The sequence below is a fragment of the Octopus sinensis genome, linkage group LG21 (genome assembly GCF_006345805.1).
Source record: "Octopus sinensis linkage group LG21, ASM634580v1, whole genome shotgun sequence".
NCBI lineage: Eukaryota > Metazoa > Mollusca > Cephalopoda > Octopoda > Octopodidae > Octopus > Octopus sinensis.
Window position 1 is genome coordinate 11,350,497 of NC_043017.1, and position 20,000 is coordinate 11,370,496.

Consider the following 20,000-nt stretch of genomic DNA (forward strand, 5'->3'; position numbering starts at 1 on the left):
ACAGCTAACATCTGGTTTTGATATTATTTATAACAATAATAATAATCCTGCCTTAACACCTAATTCTGAGAAGAGAACTTGTTGGAATTCTTTAAACCATGAATACCAAATTCAAGTGAATAAATGTCTGTCTAATTATAAAAACAAAACTGTCCTTTAGAAAATCAGTGTTTAATAAAATATAGTCTACCAATGTAAGGTAATAATAGGAGAACATAAGTATTATTACATAGGTTCATCACTACAATTTGGAAATCGAGATTTTATAATCATTCTCTATTCTACAAATCTTAGTAAATGCATTTGCGACTTAAAAGATAAGAACATTAAGTATGATTTAAAATGGTCCATTATTAGTAACACCCCCAACGTAAAATATTGGCAATTCTACATGTGATCTTTGCCTTGAAGAAATGTATTATATAATTACTTCTAAATTAATTTTATTAAATTTTAATGGGAATTTTACAATGAAATGTTGTCATAAATTTCGGAAAGCATTTAAATGTTCCAATTCTTAATTATAATTGCTTTTTATCTATTATATAATAAGCATAATTTTTCTGAAAAGCTTACTATATTTAATAAATAGATAACTAATTGTCTTGATGCTAAATCTCCATGTTTATAATTGTCTTAATGTAGAAATCTTATGTTCATTCTTTATTCTTTCATTATCCACTAATGTCGAATACAAAAATATGTTCTTTTTGTAGGCGTTTGTGTACTGGAAATATTTCCTTAGTTTACTTTGAATTTAACTAATTTTGGATCACCTTGAAAATGTTGTGCTAACATGTATTTTTGAATATATAAATTTTAAAGGTTTTTTTTCTGTTTCTAAATATGCTGACACAACAAAAACAATTCTTAGCTTTGTGTGTGTGTGTGGGGGGGGGGGATGGAATTCTACAATTAAAGATGTAATTTTCTCTATTCATATTTTGTTTTATATATATATATATGCCTACTCCTCAAATTCGCCTCCACTCACTCTCTCTGCACACATAACACTTTTGATGCATCACAACTCGCTCAAGGTTTTGGGAAGCAAGAGACATAACTCTTGATAAACCTCTCAGTTGTCTCCCACATTATCCATTTCATCTTTTTCATGTTTTGTCTTTTTTTCACCCACAAATTGAATGTGACACTTCCTCACTCCATTACCAGAAAATAGTTGCCATTTTTTCCCCCATACCTGCCAACTCTGACAAGAAAGTTATTAAATATTCATCTGGCAACCTAATATCTGGTGTGAAACTGATTTGTAAGGTTGGCTGTAATGGGTCTGGTTCTTACATCATTTTCCATATAATCATAGACAGCTATTTAGCTTGTGTTAAGCCTCATTCGGATATGTGGTACTGACAAGTCACAAAAAGGATGAAACAGTGACATCTATTACTCCTGAAAGAAGGTGGTGAGCTGGCAGAAACGTTAGCACACCGGACAACATGCGTAGCCATATTTTGTCTGTCATTATGTTCCGAGTTCAAATTCCACCAGGGTCGACTTTGCCTTTCATCCTTTCGGGGGTCGATAAATTAAGTACCAGTTACGCACTGGGGTCGATGTAATCGACTTAATCCATTTGTCTGTCCTTGTTTGTCCCCTCTGTGTTTAGCCCCTTGTGGGTAGCACAGAAATATATTACTCCTGAAAGGAGACCTTATGTGAGTTATCTCACCTGTCTATAACTCTCAGGTGTTTTAACGTCAGGTGCATTGATGAGAATATATTCTCTTATGCCGATAAGTGCAGCTTAGACACAAACTAACCAAAGACATACCTTGTGTATGTGTGTTTGATATTATTTATATCCCTTCAGCTGCTTCTAATTCACATTTTAATTTTTTCTGTGGTATGAAATGAGATACATTAGCCTCCAGCAGATGGTGCTTTCACCATTTTGCATGTAGCCATATGCAACTTATAACATAAGCACTGGTGCAGACAGGTAAAATAATTTATTATATACTAAAATAAATTATTTTCCATGATGTTGGCTGTGAAATGATTGTAACCTTATGGATATCATCTGGTGACATAAATATATTCATCGCATATCTCCTGGATTTCTTTATGTTCTATATGTATTTGTTTGTGTGTGTGTGTGAGGTTGTGTTAACCTCATGAAGGGATAGTTTCACTGAAGGAAATGTTGCTTCAATACCTAGTATTTTTTTCGGAATTAATTTTCTTAAAATGATAGGTATATATATATATATAAAAACATATAGTTTATATTCGTACAAAAGAAGAAAAAGAAAATGGAGGTTGGGAAGTTAATAATTGTTTATTATTAACAGCAAATTAATCATCTTCCCTGTTAATCATTGCCGTTAATAATAAATAATTATTAATTTTCTAATCTCCGTTTTCTTTTTCTTCTTTCATATATATATATATATATATATATATATATATATAAAGGAAATGAAGAAAATGCTGACAAAATAGTTTAAGTAAGGGAGAGTGTATTTAATTAGGTGAAAGTTCTTTTTACCGGTTGCGCATTTGGTATGCTTATCAAAAGATATTTTTTTAAGAGAGATAGAGTTCCTTTCTGATAGATTTTTTTTCTCTTATCAGATAAGAGAAAAAAAATCTATCAGAAAGGAACTCTATCTCTCTTAAAAAAATATCTTTTGATAAGCATACCAAATGCGCAACCGGTAAAAAGAACTTTCACCTAATTAAATACACTCTCCCTTACTTAAACTATTTTGTCAGCATTTTCTTCATTTCCTTTTTTTATATATCACAACTCGTGTTCCACATCTCCTTTTTTAAATATATATTATATATATATATATATATATATATATATATATAAAGGAAATGAAGAAAATGCTGACAAAATAGTTTAAGTAAGGGAGAGTGTATTTAATTAGGTGAAAGTTCTTTTTACCGGTTGCGCATTTGGTATGCTTATCAAAAGATATTTTTTTAAGAGAGATAGAGTTCCTTTCTGATAGATTTTTTTTCTCTTATCAGATAAGAGAAAAAAAATCTATCAGAAAGGAACTCTATCTCTCTTAAAAAAATATCTTTTGATAAGCATACCAAATGCGCAACCGGTAAAAAGAACTTTCACCTAATTAAATACACTCTCCCTTACTTAAACTATTTTGTCAGCATTTTCTTCATTTCCTTTTTTTATATATCACAACTCGTGTTCCACATCTCCTTTTTTAAATATATATATATATATATATATATATATGTCCATATATGTATATATGCATACATATATACACACACAAATTATACACACACAAACACACACACATCACATCACACATCCAGTGATTTTTCCCAAACATTAATCTTTCTCTCTTATCTCTTCTTCCATTTTCTCTTCGTCTTCTTCATCCAAGAGCCATGTGTTCCACACAAAGTTCCAAATGGAAGAGTCTTCTATTCTGGCCAAGACATTTCAGCAGAAACCAAAGTCCACGACAGCCACACAGCAACAGTCATCTGTGGTTCCGATTACATACTGCATGGTGAAAATGCATTGACCTGCTCGAAAGGGGTTTGGTCTCATGACTTTCCTTCATGTCTCCCTAGTAAGTTTTAATCATTTCATTTTTAATTAATATCATATTTTGGCCAGTAAATACACCTAAACTGATGACCATGGAGAAAGAAGATTTAAATGGAACCAACATTCAAAGGTTTACGGAGATGTACTTGCATAGCAAGTGATTTGATCTGAGATCGTGTGCTGACACGAAAACAATTGCAGTGTGGAAGGTGTTTGTAAGCCATTTAAGAAACACACAAAGGCCGTTCGATTCACTTCAACATTTAAGTTTAATTTGTCAAAATATTTTCGTCGCTTTAAGACTGCGACCTGTTTTTTGTCAGTGAACAGGTCGCGGTTTTAAAGCGACGAAAATATTTTGACAAATTAAACTTAAATGTTGAAGTGAATCGAACAGCTTTTGTGTGTTTCTTAAATGGCTTACAAACACCTTCCACGCTGCAACATTAAAAGAAAAACCATTTATTTATACCACTTTCATCCGAAGAATATTCTGTTCAGCATGAGAATTTTTCAGTCATCAAAAAGTTGCAATTTTTGCCTCATCCAAAAAGCCGGTGCCTCATTGATTATGATGACAAGGGTTCCTGTTAATCCGGTCAATGGATCAGCCACTTCAGAAATTAACGTACAAGTGGCTGAGTACTCCTCAGACACGTGTACCCTTAACATAGGTCAGAAGGCGATTCAGCATGACACAGAATGCAACGAGGCTGGCCCCATTGAATTACAGGTACAATTCATTTTAGCCAGCTGAGTGGATTGAAGCAATGTAGAATAAAGTGTCTTGCTCAAGGACACAACGCGTCGCCTGGAATTGAACTCATGACCATACAATTGTGAACAGAATACCCTAACCACTAAGCCACATGAGCCTTCACAGATATGAACATTGTGAGTGTGTGTATGTGTGTGTGTGTGTGTATGCATTATCTTGGTGTTTGTCCCCACCACTACTTGAAAACCTGTGTAGGTTTGTTTATGTCCCTGTAGTTCAGTAAAAATATGCCAATAAAATGAGTACGAGGCTTGTAAAAATGGAAGTACTGGGGTTGATTTGTTTTGACTAAACCCTTCAAGGCAATGCTCCAGCCTGGCCACAGCTCACTGACTGAAACAAGACATAGAATAATGGAATAAAAGAATTTTTAAAATGCCAAAAAAAAAAATGCTTTATTAATTTACAGTTCATTAATGGTAAACAAAATAGTTTCATTTCTTAATATTTCTTCTGCAGAATTCTGTTCCAGTCAGTTAGTTGCTCAAGGAGAAGTTCTATATTTTGGCAAAGAACTCCAGAAAGAGACCAATATTGAACACCGCTCAAGTGTGTATATCAGCTGTAAACCTGGATATGTCAACATTGGATCCACCAAAGTGACGTGTTCTTATGGACATTGGTCACAAAACTTTCCTACATGTGTTCCAAGTGAGTAATTTTGGTTTCCATTTATTCCTTTTAATATTCCATCCACCAACCACTGTCTTGCTTCTAAAATGTAAGTCACCACTGTAGCCCCTCTACAGCAAGAAAATCCTGCTCTGGCCCTTTTCTTTCATACCTTATCATTCTCTACTCCTTATTCTCCTAGCATAAACTGTGAACCTCAGTTCAGGTTCATAGTCTTACAAGCTACACAGAGACCTTACCGGTGCCTGTGGTATGAAGAAAAAAAAACACCCAGTCCATATTGTGAAATGTGGTTGGCATTAGGAAAAGCCATAGAAACCATTCCAAACAAACACCAGAACATGAGGTGGTACTTGGGCCCATCGGAACTTGCCAAACCTTTTGACTTATTCCAGCATGGAACATACACATTAAATGATGATGCTGATGATGATGTTGATGATGATGTTGATGATCTCAATGTTTTTATTATTAATTTTATTTTTTTCTATTCACTTTTATGTTTGAAAATTTTTCTTGAGCTCCAGGACTCAAGGCTGGTTGCTCAGTTTCCATAGTTACCCAGTTTCCATGGTTACCCAGTTTCCATTGTTACCCAGTTTCCATGGTGCACAAGTGGCTGACATCACAACATTCCCATTGAACAGGATGCCAGGTCATTGCAGGGTCTGAGAGCAATACTTTTTGAGGAGAGGGGACATGTCAGTTACAGCAACCCCAGCACTTAACTGGTACTTTATTTCATTAACCCCAAAAGGCCGAAGGACAAAGTTGACTTTGTGGGGCTTGAACTCAAAATGCAAAAAAAACCCAGAAGAAATGCTTCTAAGCACCCCATCTGCCTTTGCTCTCTATGCAGCATCAACCATCACTGTCTCTTCTCTTCTGTTCTCAACACAGGGTTGTCTTTTCTAGTTCTCTCCAGTTGTGCGGTCTTGATTTTTCAGCTCTGTCTCAGTATCTCATCTCCAGCTATTTTTAGGGCATCCTCTCTTCCATCTCCCTTATGGGTTCCAGGTCAGATCCTGACATGCCATACATTTCCTTAAGGGAAGGTCTTCCTCTTTCTGGTTTCGTTAGTTTTGAAGTTTCACCAATGCTTCAGGACCTTTGCTTTTCATCTTGCTAGGGGCATTGGTCCAACACATAGCCATTTTTACTTCTGAGATTAGCTGGTCCTTATTAATCTGGTCTGTATCTTTTGACCTATCCTGCATGAGAAGAAGCCCTACCAGGAGCTTGTGCTCCACTGGCACAGTCCTCAGGGCCATTGTGGTATAAAAGCCACCACATCACAACTCTCCATACTCTTTTCCTCAATGGCATCTGTTACTCTCTCTCCTACTCTTGTCTCTCAACAATATGTCTGCTCCCCTCATTGTACTTTATCCTCCGACTCTCTCATAACCTCATCTAGGATCCTCACACCCCTCTCTCTTCCTCCTCGTCTTCACTTACAAGGGCCCCCCATTAGCCTAATTTGTCTTGTATAAGTTGCTGGTCCCATGAAAAAGAAATCCATTCAGTGCATTCCACAAAGTGGTTGTTGTTAGGAAGCACATCCAGCAGCAGCAGTGGTCGGAGGATCGCAGTTTCGATTCCCAGACCGGGCGTTGTGTGTGTTTATTGAGCAAAAACACCTAAAGCTCCACGAGGCTCTGGCAGGAGGTGGTGGCGACCCCTGTTGTACTCTTTCACCCCAACTTTCTCTCACTCTTTCTTCCTGTTTCTTGTCCCTGACTTCCTACGCAACCGCTGAGCCTGGATGTGCATTCATCCATCCGTCAATGCTCTCGGTGTCGGGGGTTGACCTGCTTTCTCTTCTGCAGGTCTTACGAATAGCAAAGGACCATGTTTCGGACTTCTCCCACTACAGAGGTGCAATCTTGCGAGCTTTGGGACGAAGACCACTTTGCTCAACAGCAACAACAACAGCAGCAGCAGCAGCTGTTCAAGAATTTGGACCTGGAGATCTCCATTTCCAGTGACTTCGAGGGCCACCTCCCAGTGGTGTCGGGCGTCAATGAAGAGCCCTCAACTATAACAAGACGACCAAAGTTTTTTGTTTTTTTTCCAAGGTCTGGGGTCTCCTGCCCCTAAGCCCTAGACCATCACCTAATCACCCTTACCCGTCTTGTTGCTTAACAAGAACAACAGCAGCAGCAGGAACCTTGAGGAAGATAAACTTTGGAACATGATGCTTCTCTCTGGCTCCTCTGATCCTACTAAACCATCAAACTCAAGCCAGTATGGAAATAAAAATGTTAAAAATGTTGAATATGATGATGATGATGATGATGACAATGATGATAGTGATGAATCTACAAAAGTATACATTTCTTTTCTTTTCTCTTCCTTTTCTTTTCTCTGCAAAATTTCAGGTAGTTGTCATGCACAGACAGTTCTTCATGGAATGGTAAAATATCTGGAACAGAAATTAATAAACGTCTGTTCAACATTATCCGATGGTTTAGTGTCACACAGTCATGTCGTATCGATAAAGTGTTTAGAGGGTTTCAAATTACAAGGAACCGACATTCTCACCTGCAAGTTTGGAAACTGGAGTGACAAGTTCCCAGAATGTCATCCAGGTAATTAATGGTATTTCTGATTTTCATTAACGCATTATGTAAAACATTGTAGTTCAAAGTGACCAAAAGTATTTTCCCAAAATATTTAAATGGTTCTGAGGAAGCTTTAGAATATTACGCAAGCATTCAACCCCAACTGCAATTTTTCTTATGCCAGAAAAAACATTGTGACCAGTGGTGTATAGCAACATATATATTGGGGTTAAAAGAATTGCCGTAGGGTCCATTTGAACATGTAGCCATGTTGAAGTGGCTACAAATATTCTTTGTACAAATACTGCCCTGATCTCTTAGAAAGATTTTAGAACTAGCATTTTGCTTCCATATTTATATGTGTGTGTATATATATATATATATATGCATATAAATATGTAATATATATATATATATATATCCCTCTCTCTCTTTCGGAGAGGCACAAGCACCTACACGCACATATACACACATGGCAGTAACTTCCGCCTGCCGAATTCAATCACAAAGCTTCGGTCGGCTTGGGGCTATAGTGGAAGACACCTACCCAAAGTGCCACGCAGTGGGACTGAACCCGGAACCATAGGTTGATGCATAATTATCGTGGCTTTTTTGCAAAAAATTTTATTCAACAAAAACAATAACAACATTTAACAAAAACATCTCTAAATGTTTATTCCGAGGCATATGCACCATCTACTTCAATTACTGCTTCCCATTTGCTTGGCAGCCGGTCAGAATAATGATTTAAAAATGCTTTTGTTAAATGTTATTATTGCTTTTGGTGAATAAAATTTATTGAAAAAAAGCCGCAATAATTATGCACCAACCTAATATATATATACTGGAGTAAACACATAAATATGAAACAAGGTGGAAAAAAGAGTACTCAAATATCAGTGGTAGAGTAATATGCTTTATTTAAAGCATCAGAAAATTCAACAAAACCTGTTACTTTGAGTTTCATGTTCCCGTTTGTCGGACAGTTTTTGCTATATTATATATATATAAATATATAAGGTAGAAAATATCTTAGTGGGGGAACACACGTGGTTGGATATATATATAGAAAGAGAAAAGATGAAAAAACCCAGACAATTTGTTTTACAGGATTGAGGAGTATTTTAGAGTCATAATAATAATAATAATAATATTATACAATTTTGTACAAAATAAGATTTTGGTCTTTCAACATATTAGTAAGTAATATGTCTTCCACCAAGCAATATATGTATTTTTCTACGCTTAGCTTCATGAGCAATGCGAAACCGATTCTTACTTTAATTATGTTGAAAGAACAAATTTTATTTTGTACAAAATGGTATGATATCTTTAATATTATGACTCTAAAATACTCCTTAATCCTGTAAAACAAATCGTCTGTATTTTTTCATCTTTTCTCTTTCTGTGTACACACACACACACACACACACACACACACACACAACACAAACACCCACACACACACATATACACACACACAAACATACACACACACACACACGCACAACACACACATATACACAATAGAATTCTTTTAGTTTCCATCTACCAAATCCACTCACAAGGCTTTGGTTGAACTGAGAATATTGTAGAAGACACAAGCTGAAGGTGGTATGCAATGGGATTGAACCCAGAACCATGTGGTTGGGAAGCAAGCTTCTTACCACACAGCCATGCCAGTACCTAAATGTTTTATATTTATCGACATTTATAATGTAAACTTGTGCCATCCTCTTTTTCCATTGTAAATTTCTGATCCATTTAGCCAAATGCGATACAGAAGCTGTCGAAAATGGAAAAGTTGTTGATGACGAGGGAACTGAAATAAGGACCGCAGTTCATTCTCAACAAGTCCTGATTCTCTGTAACAATGGTTACCGACTTCCAAGAGAGAATGCTGCAAGTATGATAAAGTGCTATTACGGAGAATGGACGTACCCTTTCCCTGCTTGTGTTCCAGGTAAGATGTTTTACCATTTTCATCAATAAATATTTACCTTTGTATTATTTTATTTGTTTCAGTCATTGGCCTGTGGCCATGCTGGGGCACCATATTGGAGAGAATTTAGGCGAATAAATCATATATCACTTATTCTATCGGACTCTTTTGCCAAACTGCTAAGTTATGGCGATATAAACAAACCAACACTGGTTATAAAGTAACTGGTGGGACTGGGAGAAGCACACACACATACACACACAAATTATATATATATATGTAAATATATATATATATATATATATATATATATATATATATATATGTATGTATGTATGTGTATAGTTTCTGTCTACAAAATTCATTAATAGAGCACTGGTTGGCCCAAGGTTATAGTAGAAAACACTTGCCCAAAATCTTGTGATTGCAAAGCAAGCTTCTTAACCAAGCAGCTATGCTTACTGCACTTTTTTTTTCAAAATTATTGAAATTTTTTGGTTGCTTTTCTCCTTTTTTTTCCATTTTTTTCTTGCAAACATAAACCCCTGAGTTGATTTGGCAAGTATGGTGAAAGCTAACATTTGTTAAGGAGGTCTAATAAGTCAGGAACATGTTTAAAGTTATTTCCCCTCACTGGCTGAAGTTCTGAAAGTAATAGTGTAAATGACTTTATGTCATCATATCCATACTAAATAATAGTTATTTTTAATTAGAGTTTTGATAATGAAGCAAACTAACAAAGTTATTAGAACATTGGACAAAATGCCTTGCAGTATTTGTTCTAACCATCTACATTCTGATTTAGATAAATTTCAATCTCAGGAACTCATAAACTTGAGGCAGATTTTAGGCCGTTTGCTTTCATCAGCATTTAATAACCATTTTTGGCATGTTGTCATGGTTTGGCAGGAGCCAATATGCTAGAGGACCATGTTGCACTCCAATGTCTGTCTTTGTTGGCTTGATTCTCCATAGCTGGATGCCCTTCCAAGTGCTAATGTCTTTATAGAGGGTAGTGAGGGCATTTTCATAATACTGCCATTAGTGAGATGAACAAGTAACTTGAAAGACAAGACCCCTCAATTGAGTGGGGCTGTAGGTTTGAAAGATATGAAAGTATGATAGAAGGACAGGAACAGGTGTCTTGCTGTAGGGGAAGTACATGGCTTCCTCAACTAGATAGATAGATAGATAGATAGATAGAGAGAGAGAGAGAGAGAGAGAGAGAGAGAGAGAGAAATGGTGAAGATGAACACTCAAGGTACAAGGGGAATTATGATATATATATAGAGAGAGAAAGAACTGGAATAGGGGAAGAGAAAGGGTGACTGGGTAAGTAGGTAAGTTGGCTAGAATGGGACAGGAGCGTGACATAATAATCATACACAACAAACAAGCAAAAATATTATCCACTTACATAAAGCATGGTTGATGATATCTTTGCTCACAGGCTGTGTATATTTATTATCTCATTCTATATGTTAGTATAAAATACATTACAGCACCAACCAGTCACCGCATCCCCGAAACAGCTGTAAAGGATCACTCTCATCCTGCAACCCAAAAATGAATATGTAATATCTCACACAAACAAACATCCACCATCCACAATTCTTTGTCCATCTTCTGTTTATTTATCATTCGCTTGAGCTCTGTATTTCTTAGAGCCAACTGTTGTTCTGCTAAACTATTTTACCCTAATTAGTAAGTTGGAGGTTCAGCAACTTGTTAATTCTAATGATTTTAATTACCTATTTCAACAGAAAACTGCTCAGCCAATGCCGTGTTAAATGGTCAAGTGAGTTACAATGACAGTGTTGTTGAGTTCAACATGCTTGACCCGAAACCTTTACAGGTGCCTCACAAACAATATGTGGAGGTATCTTGTATGAATGGTTTCAGTACAACGGATCGAACTAAAGTCATGTGCGTGTCAGGCAAATGGTTACAGCGCTTTCCAACCTGTTACCCAAGTAAGATTTTGTTATTCCTCTATTCTTCTGTTCTATTCCTCTATTCCTCTATTCTATTGTTATTCCTCTATTCTTCTGTTCTTTTATTCCTATATTATAGTATTTCAGCCATTATATACCTATTTCTTTATTACCCACAAGGGGCTAAACACAGAGAGGACAAACAAGGACAGACATAGGTATTAGGGCGATTACATCGACCCCAGTGCGTAACTGGTACTTAATTTATCGACCCCGAAAGGATGAAAGGCAAAGTCGACCCCGGCGGAATTTGAACTCAGAACATAGCGGCAGACGAAATACCGCTAAGCATTTCGCCCGGCGTGCTAACGTTTCTACCAGCTCGCCGCCTATATACCAGCCATTGGGTGGTGGCTATGCTGGGACACTGTCAGTAAGGGATTTTGTTCGTCATGTGGGTCATGCACATGTTGCAATGAGTTAAACATTTATTTTACTGATTTCTGTCTGCTGAAATGCTACATTATGGAACACATACACACATGCATGCGCATACACACATGCACATACATACACATGCACACACATACATACAAACATACACATATGCACACACACATACACACCCACATACATATATACATACAAACATACACATGCACACACATGTGGTGACCCCCTTCGGTCAGACACTGACCATGGGTTTGCACCTAGAGAGTTACCCTCTAAGGCACAAGTCTGGGCAAGGTTGTTTCATGGAAGACCAGCAGTCGCCCATGCATACCGGCCTCCCCTCTCCACGCCACCAGTGTTATCCAAGGGAAAGGCAAAGGGGCTGATACAGTTTGGCACCTGTGACGTCGCAACTCATTTCTACAGCTGAGTGAACTGGAGCAACGTGAAATAAAGTGTCTTGCTCAAGAACACAACACGCAGCCCGGTCCGGGATTCGAGCTCACAACCTCACGATCGTAAGCTCGACGCTCTAACCACTGAGCCACGCGCCTTCACACATGTACACACATGTACATACATGCAAACAAACACACGTGCACACATTTACATATATATATATGTTTGTATATGTGGTTGCCAATTGATACTTGCTACTGAGGAAGTCCAAAAGTGCAGAAATACATATTTAACAATGTGACCACCACTTCTGGTTGACTTTCTTCTAATACTAATATATTTTTTTGTTTCTCGTTGCTATTATAACCTATGAGATAATTTCTTAAAATAAATAATACAGTTTATCAGGTTTTCAACGATATAACTGCTTTAAGTATTAGACACAGATTGCTATTTTGAACTAATACTGCATCTCTGCAATTTTTTCTCCTAATTTTTCTTTCTACTCATCTATCCATCCTGTAGAAGAGCATATGCTCGAAATATTAAAGATGTGTTCCAAGTTTCCTTGAGCATCAACCTAATACACTCTGTTTGCTTTTTTGTGATTGTGTGTGTGTGTGTGAGTATACACAGACATATATAAACAGAAAATATTTATAATATAATATGTGTGTGTGTATATTTTTTGACCGCAAGCACTTGAAGTACTCTACAAACATTGTTATTCGTCCACCCCTTGATTGATCTCTTCACAATCCCTCACACAGACCCATCAATCCATCCATCTGAATATATTTAAGTCTATCTCTTTCTCTCTCTCTCACGCTCTCTTTCTTCCTGCCACAGACAGCTGCCATGCTTATACTGTAGCAAATGGAATCACACACATTATAGAACAGAATTCAGTTTTGAAGGAATGGGGTCAACTTGTGCCTCACGGACTGAGTGTTAATATCACCTGTAAGATCGGACATGAGTTGTCTGGACCTTCTAATTTAAAGTGTCTCTATGGAAACTGGACTGGAGATTTTCCGGAATGTACACCAAGTAAGTTGTATTTTGATAATTTAACTTTTTTTCTTCCCATATTTCTGTTGAAATACTTTAAATTTATTTCAAATAATTTTTGAAATATTTTAAAGAATTTAATAATTGTTTATCTTTTATTTCTTACTTGTTTCAGTCATTAACTTGTGGCCATGCTGAGGCACTACTGAGGGGTTTTTAGTTGAACAAATTGACCCCACTCAGTCTTATTTTGCCAAATTTCTAAGTTACAAGGATGTAAACAAACCAATGCAAGTTGTCAGGTGAACGTAGAGGATAAAGGCAAAAACATACACATATATGCATATACGGAGGGATTCTTTCGGTTTCTGTTAACCAAATCCACTCACAAGACTTTAGTTGGTTTGGTGCTGTGGTAGAAAGCACATGCCAAAGGTGCCACTCAGTGTGACTGAACCTAGAACCATGAGATTGGAAAGTAATCTTCTTACCTCACTACCAAACTGATATTTCGAACATAAATTAACATAAAATTTTAATGGAAGGTTTTAATTTGGATCACTTTAAAATAGGAAGTCTGTATCATAGAACTAAGGGCAGTCTCAGACAATTTGGTATCAAAAGGGTTCACAAAGAACACACTTGGTTGAATAAAAGTACGCAACTGCAGGCTGATAGAGTTTGGTAGTCCATGTCGTATCCCCAGCAAACCTCATTGTAAATAGTGTGACAATAAAATAAAGTGGTGTCATATGAAATTGTCACCCATAATTATGACCCTAGTATCGATCTATTGCATTTCAATCTATTTTAGATTTAGGGTTTGTTAGGGTTAGGGTTAGGGATGGGGGAAGGGTATCTTTTTTTCTTCACAAATGTAAATAAACCTAATGTGTTTCTTAAACGAGGGACATATTCATACGGCACAAAATGCTTTTTAACTCAATAGACGCCAGTGATTGGTTGAAATTGCAGAAATTGAAGAAATCAAAGACCAAATCTCTTACAAACTTCAGAATTTTCTCAATAAAGCCAAAAGATTCTACCAGTATACGAAGTTTAAAATTTTTTAGTTACCTAGAAATTATGTTAAAAACTGCCGTTCAAACCAAAAAGATACGTAGATTAAGCTTTAGTTATCTGCTTCAAGATCCACTGCTCCAAAAAAAGAATCATTTTATATTCTCTTGAAGTTTATAAACTTTCATGATGTCAACTGGAGGAATTGTTCTGAGGGATCAATAACATATCGGCAAACAGAACAGGTCAAGAATTTATTAGTTCTTATCACAAAATAGAGAAACGTGAGAAAATGTAAGAGACTTTTGCAAGTGAAAAATTATTCAGCAATGATTTTACCAAATGGCATTCTTGACATAAATTATGTTGTATTGAAATGTTATATAACAGTTAAAATATGATATCTTATAAAATATAGAATAAAAGTAATATATTTCTAAATCTCTTGGAGAGATTTATGCAGCAGAAGCATGATAAAGTGATAGTATGTTGTCAACTTAATGGTGCCCAGGGCTAAATAACAGTAGCATTCTTCCCTTTTATGGGACTGTCACATTAAGTTGACAACATACTATCACTTCAAAATATCGAATGTTATAGGAGCACTCCGTCGGTTACGACGACGAGGGTCCCAGCTGATACGATCAACGGAACAGCTTGCTCGTGGAATTAACGTGCAAGTGACTGAGCAATCCACAGACACAAGTACCCTTAATGTAGTTCTCAGGGAGATTCATCGTGACACAGAGTGTGACAAGGCCGGCCCTTTGAAATACAGGTACAACTCATTTTTGCCAGCTGAGTGGACTGGAACAACGTGAAATAAAGTGTCTTGCTCAAGGACACAACGCATCGCCGGGAATCGAACTCACGACCTTACAATTGTCAGCCGAATGCCCTAACCACTAAGCCATGCGCCTTCACTTATCGAATGTTATAATATGTCAGGAGAGCAGCAAATTGATAGAATTGGTTGAGAGCTTGAAGAAATGATTGCTGTCATATTCTGGACATTTCTCTGGGCCAAGTGAGAGAGAGCGAGAGAGAGAGAGAGCCAAAGAGGTGTTCTCTGTTTTGCCCACAACTACATGAGTTGAAAGAAGACAATTGGGGGCAGCTGTTTGGACAATGATAATTTGACCAACTGGATGTTTGAGCTGTTTTGGCACTATAGGCACACACACACACACACATACACATACATATATGCATCATCATCATCATCATCATCATCATCATCATCATCATCATCATTTAGCATGTTTTTCCCTGCTGGCATGGGTTAGACAGTTTGACTGGAGCTGGTAGGCCAGAGAGTAGCACCAGGCTCCAGTATGGTTTGGCTTGGTTTCTATGGCTGGATGCCATTCCTAATGCCAACCACTCCACAGAGTGTACTGGGTGCCTTTTATGTGTAACTAGCACAGGCCACAACCACAACCACAACCACAACCACAACTACGATTTCACTTAGCTTAACATATCTTCTCAAGTACACACACACATACACACACACACACACACACACACACACACACACACACACACACACACACACACACACACACACACACACACACACACACAAAGGCTTCTTTCAGTTTCCTTCAACCAAATCCATTCGCAAAGATTTAATCAGTTCAGGGCTATAGCAGAAGACACTTATGCAAGCTGCCAGACAGTGGGATTGAACCTGAAGCCATGTAGTTGAGAGGCAAACCTCTCGCCACTTTGCCACTCTGGCATCTTTTTTTTTTTCATTTATTTATTTATTTACTTATTTATTTCTTTTTCAGAGAGTTGTCCAGCTATAAAAGTAAAGAACGGTAAAGAGAGCTATGTCGATGATGAAGCCACCTCCTTTGTGAAGCATGATATGTTTCTACACATAAGTTGCGATGAGGGTTACCAGCTTGATGGTGCCAGTAAAATTAAATGTTCCCAAGGTTTCTGGTGCTCTCCTTCACCAAAATGTGAACCGAGTAAGTTTCTTAATTACTTTTTTTCTATGTCTTCTTCTTTTTTGCTATTTGTTTTAAATCTTGTTATAATTATTATTATTATTATCATTATTATTATTATTATTATTATTACTTTTCTCACAAAGAATTCATAGCTCTGTAATTTCAGACTATGTTTTTCGAATTGTATAAGCATTAGCAGCAGCAGCAGCAGCAACAACAACAACAACACTGCCACCATCACCACCAATAACAGCAACAACATCAACAACAATACTATTTCCACCACCACCACCACCACCACCACTATCCCCACCACCAATAACAACAAAAATAACAACAACAACAACAACAACAACAACAACAGTACTGCTAAAAATATTCACTTACATGTATGAAATGTTCTAAAATTTTCATGTAATCAGATATGGAGAAAGAAAAAAACAAAACAAAAGAAGAAAAGAAATGAAAAATAAAAGAAAAAAACTTCTGTAAAAATAAATTTCATTGTTTTAATTCTCTGGATTTTTAACTCCACCTTCATCAAATAAACCTAACTTAATAATAATAATAATAATAATAATAATAATAATAATAATAGCTGATTTTTCAATCAGAATTTGGTTCAATTTTCGGGTACGTGGTCTTTTGTAATCCGCGTAACGACCAATGCGGTTTATTGTTTGAATGTTGACCTTGAAGCATGACGAGCTTCCATTCTTATATTAGGAGATGGATCTGTCAGTTTAGGGTTCTCTACATGTAAGCATTGCTCATGGCGCAGCTTCTTAAGGCTAACAGATCTATATATGGCACAGAACTTCCAACCTGTTGTCTCTTGAGGTCTCTGGGTGAGACTTGGAGCCAACTTGTACAGACATAAAGCAAAAGTCAAACATAGAATAATAATAATAATAATAATAAGAAGAAGAAGAAGAAGAAAGGTTTCAAATTTTGACACAAGGCCAACACAAGGGTTCAATAATATCAACCCCAGTGCTCAGCTATTTTATCGACCCTGAAAGGGATGAAGGGCAAAGTTGACCATCGTAGACTTTGGACTCAGAATGCCTGCTAATGATTCTGTCAGTTTGCCACCTTAATAACAATAATGAAATCAAACATTGATGAGGTTGATAAAATGATGAAGGAAACTAAGAGATCACAGGCATTACCATATTTGGAGATATAGAAGTAAATGATGGAGAGGTGGGAAAGGATGAGAGGTACAAGCCAAGACAAGATTGTATGAATAGGGACCCTGGGAGGATTAACAACCAGGTATGAGAAATTGGGTTTGACATGAGGTCAGAACATGCTCAGAAAACTTGTTTTTTTGAGGACAGCAAGGATTTTGAGATTGGTACTTGGATACTCTTTACTCTTCTACTCTTTTAGTTGTTTCAGTCATTTGACCGCGGCCATGCTGGAGCACCGCCTTTAGTCGAGCAACTCGACTCCGGGACTTATTCTTTGTAAGCCCAGTACTTATTCTATCGGTCTCTTTTTGCCGAACCGCTAAGTGACGAGGACATAAACACACCAGCATCGGTTGTCAAGCAATGCTAGGGGGACAAACACAGACACACAAGCACACACACATACATATATATATATGCATATATATGACGGGCTTCTTTCAGTTTCCGTCTACCAAATCCACTCACAAGGCTTTGGTCGGCCCGAGGCTATAGTAGAAGACACTTGCCCAAGGTGCCACGCAATGGGACTGAACCCGGAACCCTGTGGTTGGTAAACAAGCTATATACCACACAGCCACTCCTGCGCCTATGTTAAGTATTGTGGAAGAAGAGTCTGTTAAACCGTTGACTACAGGTTGCCGTCCACTCTTACAGAATTAGATGGAGCAAGTGAAATCAAAAGCTCTGAGAAGTGAAACTGACGCCGCCGCCGATGACGCTGACGATAGACTCTTCTGTTGAAGATGATGTATGAGTGTTTAGTTTTTGTTGAATAATTGTGGAACAAGAGAAAAGGACAGGAATGGGATTCAAAGAGAGCTTGTTAAACAGATTGAAAGGAAACTTTTACATGGTCAGTTTTGGAAAACCCCTGAGGATGTATGTGGAATAAAATCCTGGGTTTGGTTAAAAAATAAAAGAAAGCCTAATTATTGCAATTCAAGATTGAGTGATAAAAATAAACAACCTGAGAGACTGTGTATATAGGAAGAAAGTGTGAAAAAAAATGCAAAATCTGTAGAATTTGGAATGTGTGGAAGCACTCCGTCAGTTCCGACGACGAGGGTTCCGGTTGATCCGATCAACGGAACAGCTGCTCGTGAAATTAACGTGTAAGTGGCTGAGCACTCCACAGACACGTGTACCCTTACCGTAGTTCTCGGGGATATTCAGCGTGACACAGAGAGTGACAATGCCGGCCCTTTGAAATACAGGTACAACAGAAACAGGAAGTAAGAGTGAGAGAAAGTTGTGGTGAAAGAGTACAGCAGGGTTCACCACCATCCCTGCCGGAGCCTCATGGAGCTTTAGGTGTTTTTGCTCAATAAACACTCACAACGCCCGGTCTGGGAATCGAAACCGCGATCCTATGACCACGAGTCCGCTGCCCTAACCACTGGGCCATTGCGCCTCCACAGAATTTGGAATGAGACTGTGGAACACATTGTTGCAGAATGTCCCATGGTGACACAGGGAGAATATATGAGATAGAGGCATGTTCAAATTGTGAAAATTTTGCACTGGAAGCCTTGTCAGAAGTAGAGATTTGAATCTGGATGTCCATAGTGTGGATCATCAGTTTGAAAGAGAACTGACGGAGAAGAAATGCAAAATTTTATGGGATTTTTCTATTCAAATAGATAAGAAGTTTGAAAATAATAAATCAGATACAACAATAATAGACAAGAAAAAAAAAAACAAAGTAGCTTACTAATTGATCCATCATGCCTGTTTGATTCCAGGAATATAAAGAAAGAGGATGAAAAACAAGTTCAGTGGGACTGAACCCAGAACCATGTGACTAGGGAGCAAACTTCTTTTCTACTCTGGGCACTAGGCCTGAAATTTTGGGGAGGGGACCAGTCAATTAGATCGACCTCACTATGCAAATGGTACTTAATCTATCGATCCCAAAAGGATGAAAGATAAAGTCAACCTTGGCTGAATGTGAACTCAGAATGTGAAGACAGATGAAATACTGCTAAGCATTTTGCCCGGTGTGCTAACAATTCTGCCAGCTCACCGCATTCAAGCACGGTATATTGCCAAAGGTCTCAGTCACTTGTCACTGCCTCCTTGTATATGCAATGGGGTACCCAAAAAAAACTGGAATCTTGCAATATTCTTCTATTCACTTAGTTTTACATGTTTACGCTTTTATTGCCTTCAAAGTATTCTCCATTTCAAGCAATGCATCAGTCCAGCTGCATTTTCCGCTGTTCAAAACATTATTAGCATTTTGTTTTTCCTCCTCATCACCATTGTAATCATCATCATCCTCATCATGAGCACCACCATCACCGCCGCTACCGCATGCCACCACTGACGTCACCACCACTACCACCACCCATATCCTTACTTATTGTTGATCTACTTTGATGTTAATCTTTTACTTTTTTCTTTATTTTTCTCCCCCCACCATGCGACCTCTCTCTACCCCCTCCCTAGAGCAATGTCTGGTGAAGGAAGTAACTGGTGGCACCATTCAAGTAAATGGTAAACAACTGGTCGTTTACGATAAACCGGTGGATCATCTGAGCATCGCTGTCA

The 20,000-nt window shown here is 37.5% G+C and overlaps 1 protein-coding gene across 2 annotated transcripts in view; it reads left to right on the forward strand.

Moving 5' to 3' along the window:
- Window positions 1-20,000, forward strand: part of LOC115222969 (sushi, von Willebrand factor type A, EGF and pentraxin domain-containing protein 1) — a 41,371-nt gene that overhangs the window by 12,548 nt on the left and 8,823 nt on the right. For both annotated transcript variants that reach the window (XM_036511776.1, XM_029793388.2), the window contains exons 5-12: window positions 3,384-3,575; window positions 4,791-4,982; window positions 7,346-7,555; window positions 9,297-9,491; window positions 11,234-11,443; window positions 13,106-13,306; window positions 16,084-16,269; window positions 19,899-20,000. The exon at window positions 19,899-20,000 is cut by the window's right edge and continues 93 nt beyond it. In XM_036511776.1, the coding sequence (XP_036367669.1) occupies window positions 3,384-3,575; window positions 4,791-4,982; window positions 7,346-7,555; window positions 9,297-9,491; window positions 11,234-11,443; window positions 13,106-13,306; window positions 16,084-16,269; window positions 19,899-20,000 (1,488 nt within the window). The remainder of the gene's footprint in view (window positions 1-3,383; window positions 3,576-4,790; window positions 4,983-7,345; window positions 7,556-9,296; window positions 9,492-11,233; window positions 11,444-13,105; window positions 13,307-16,083; window positions 16,270-19,898) is intronic.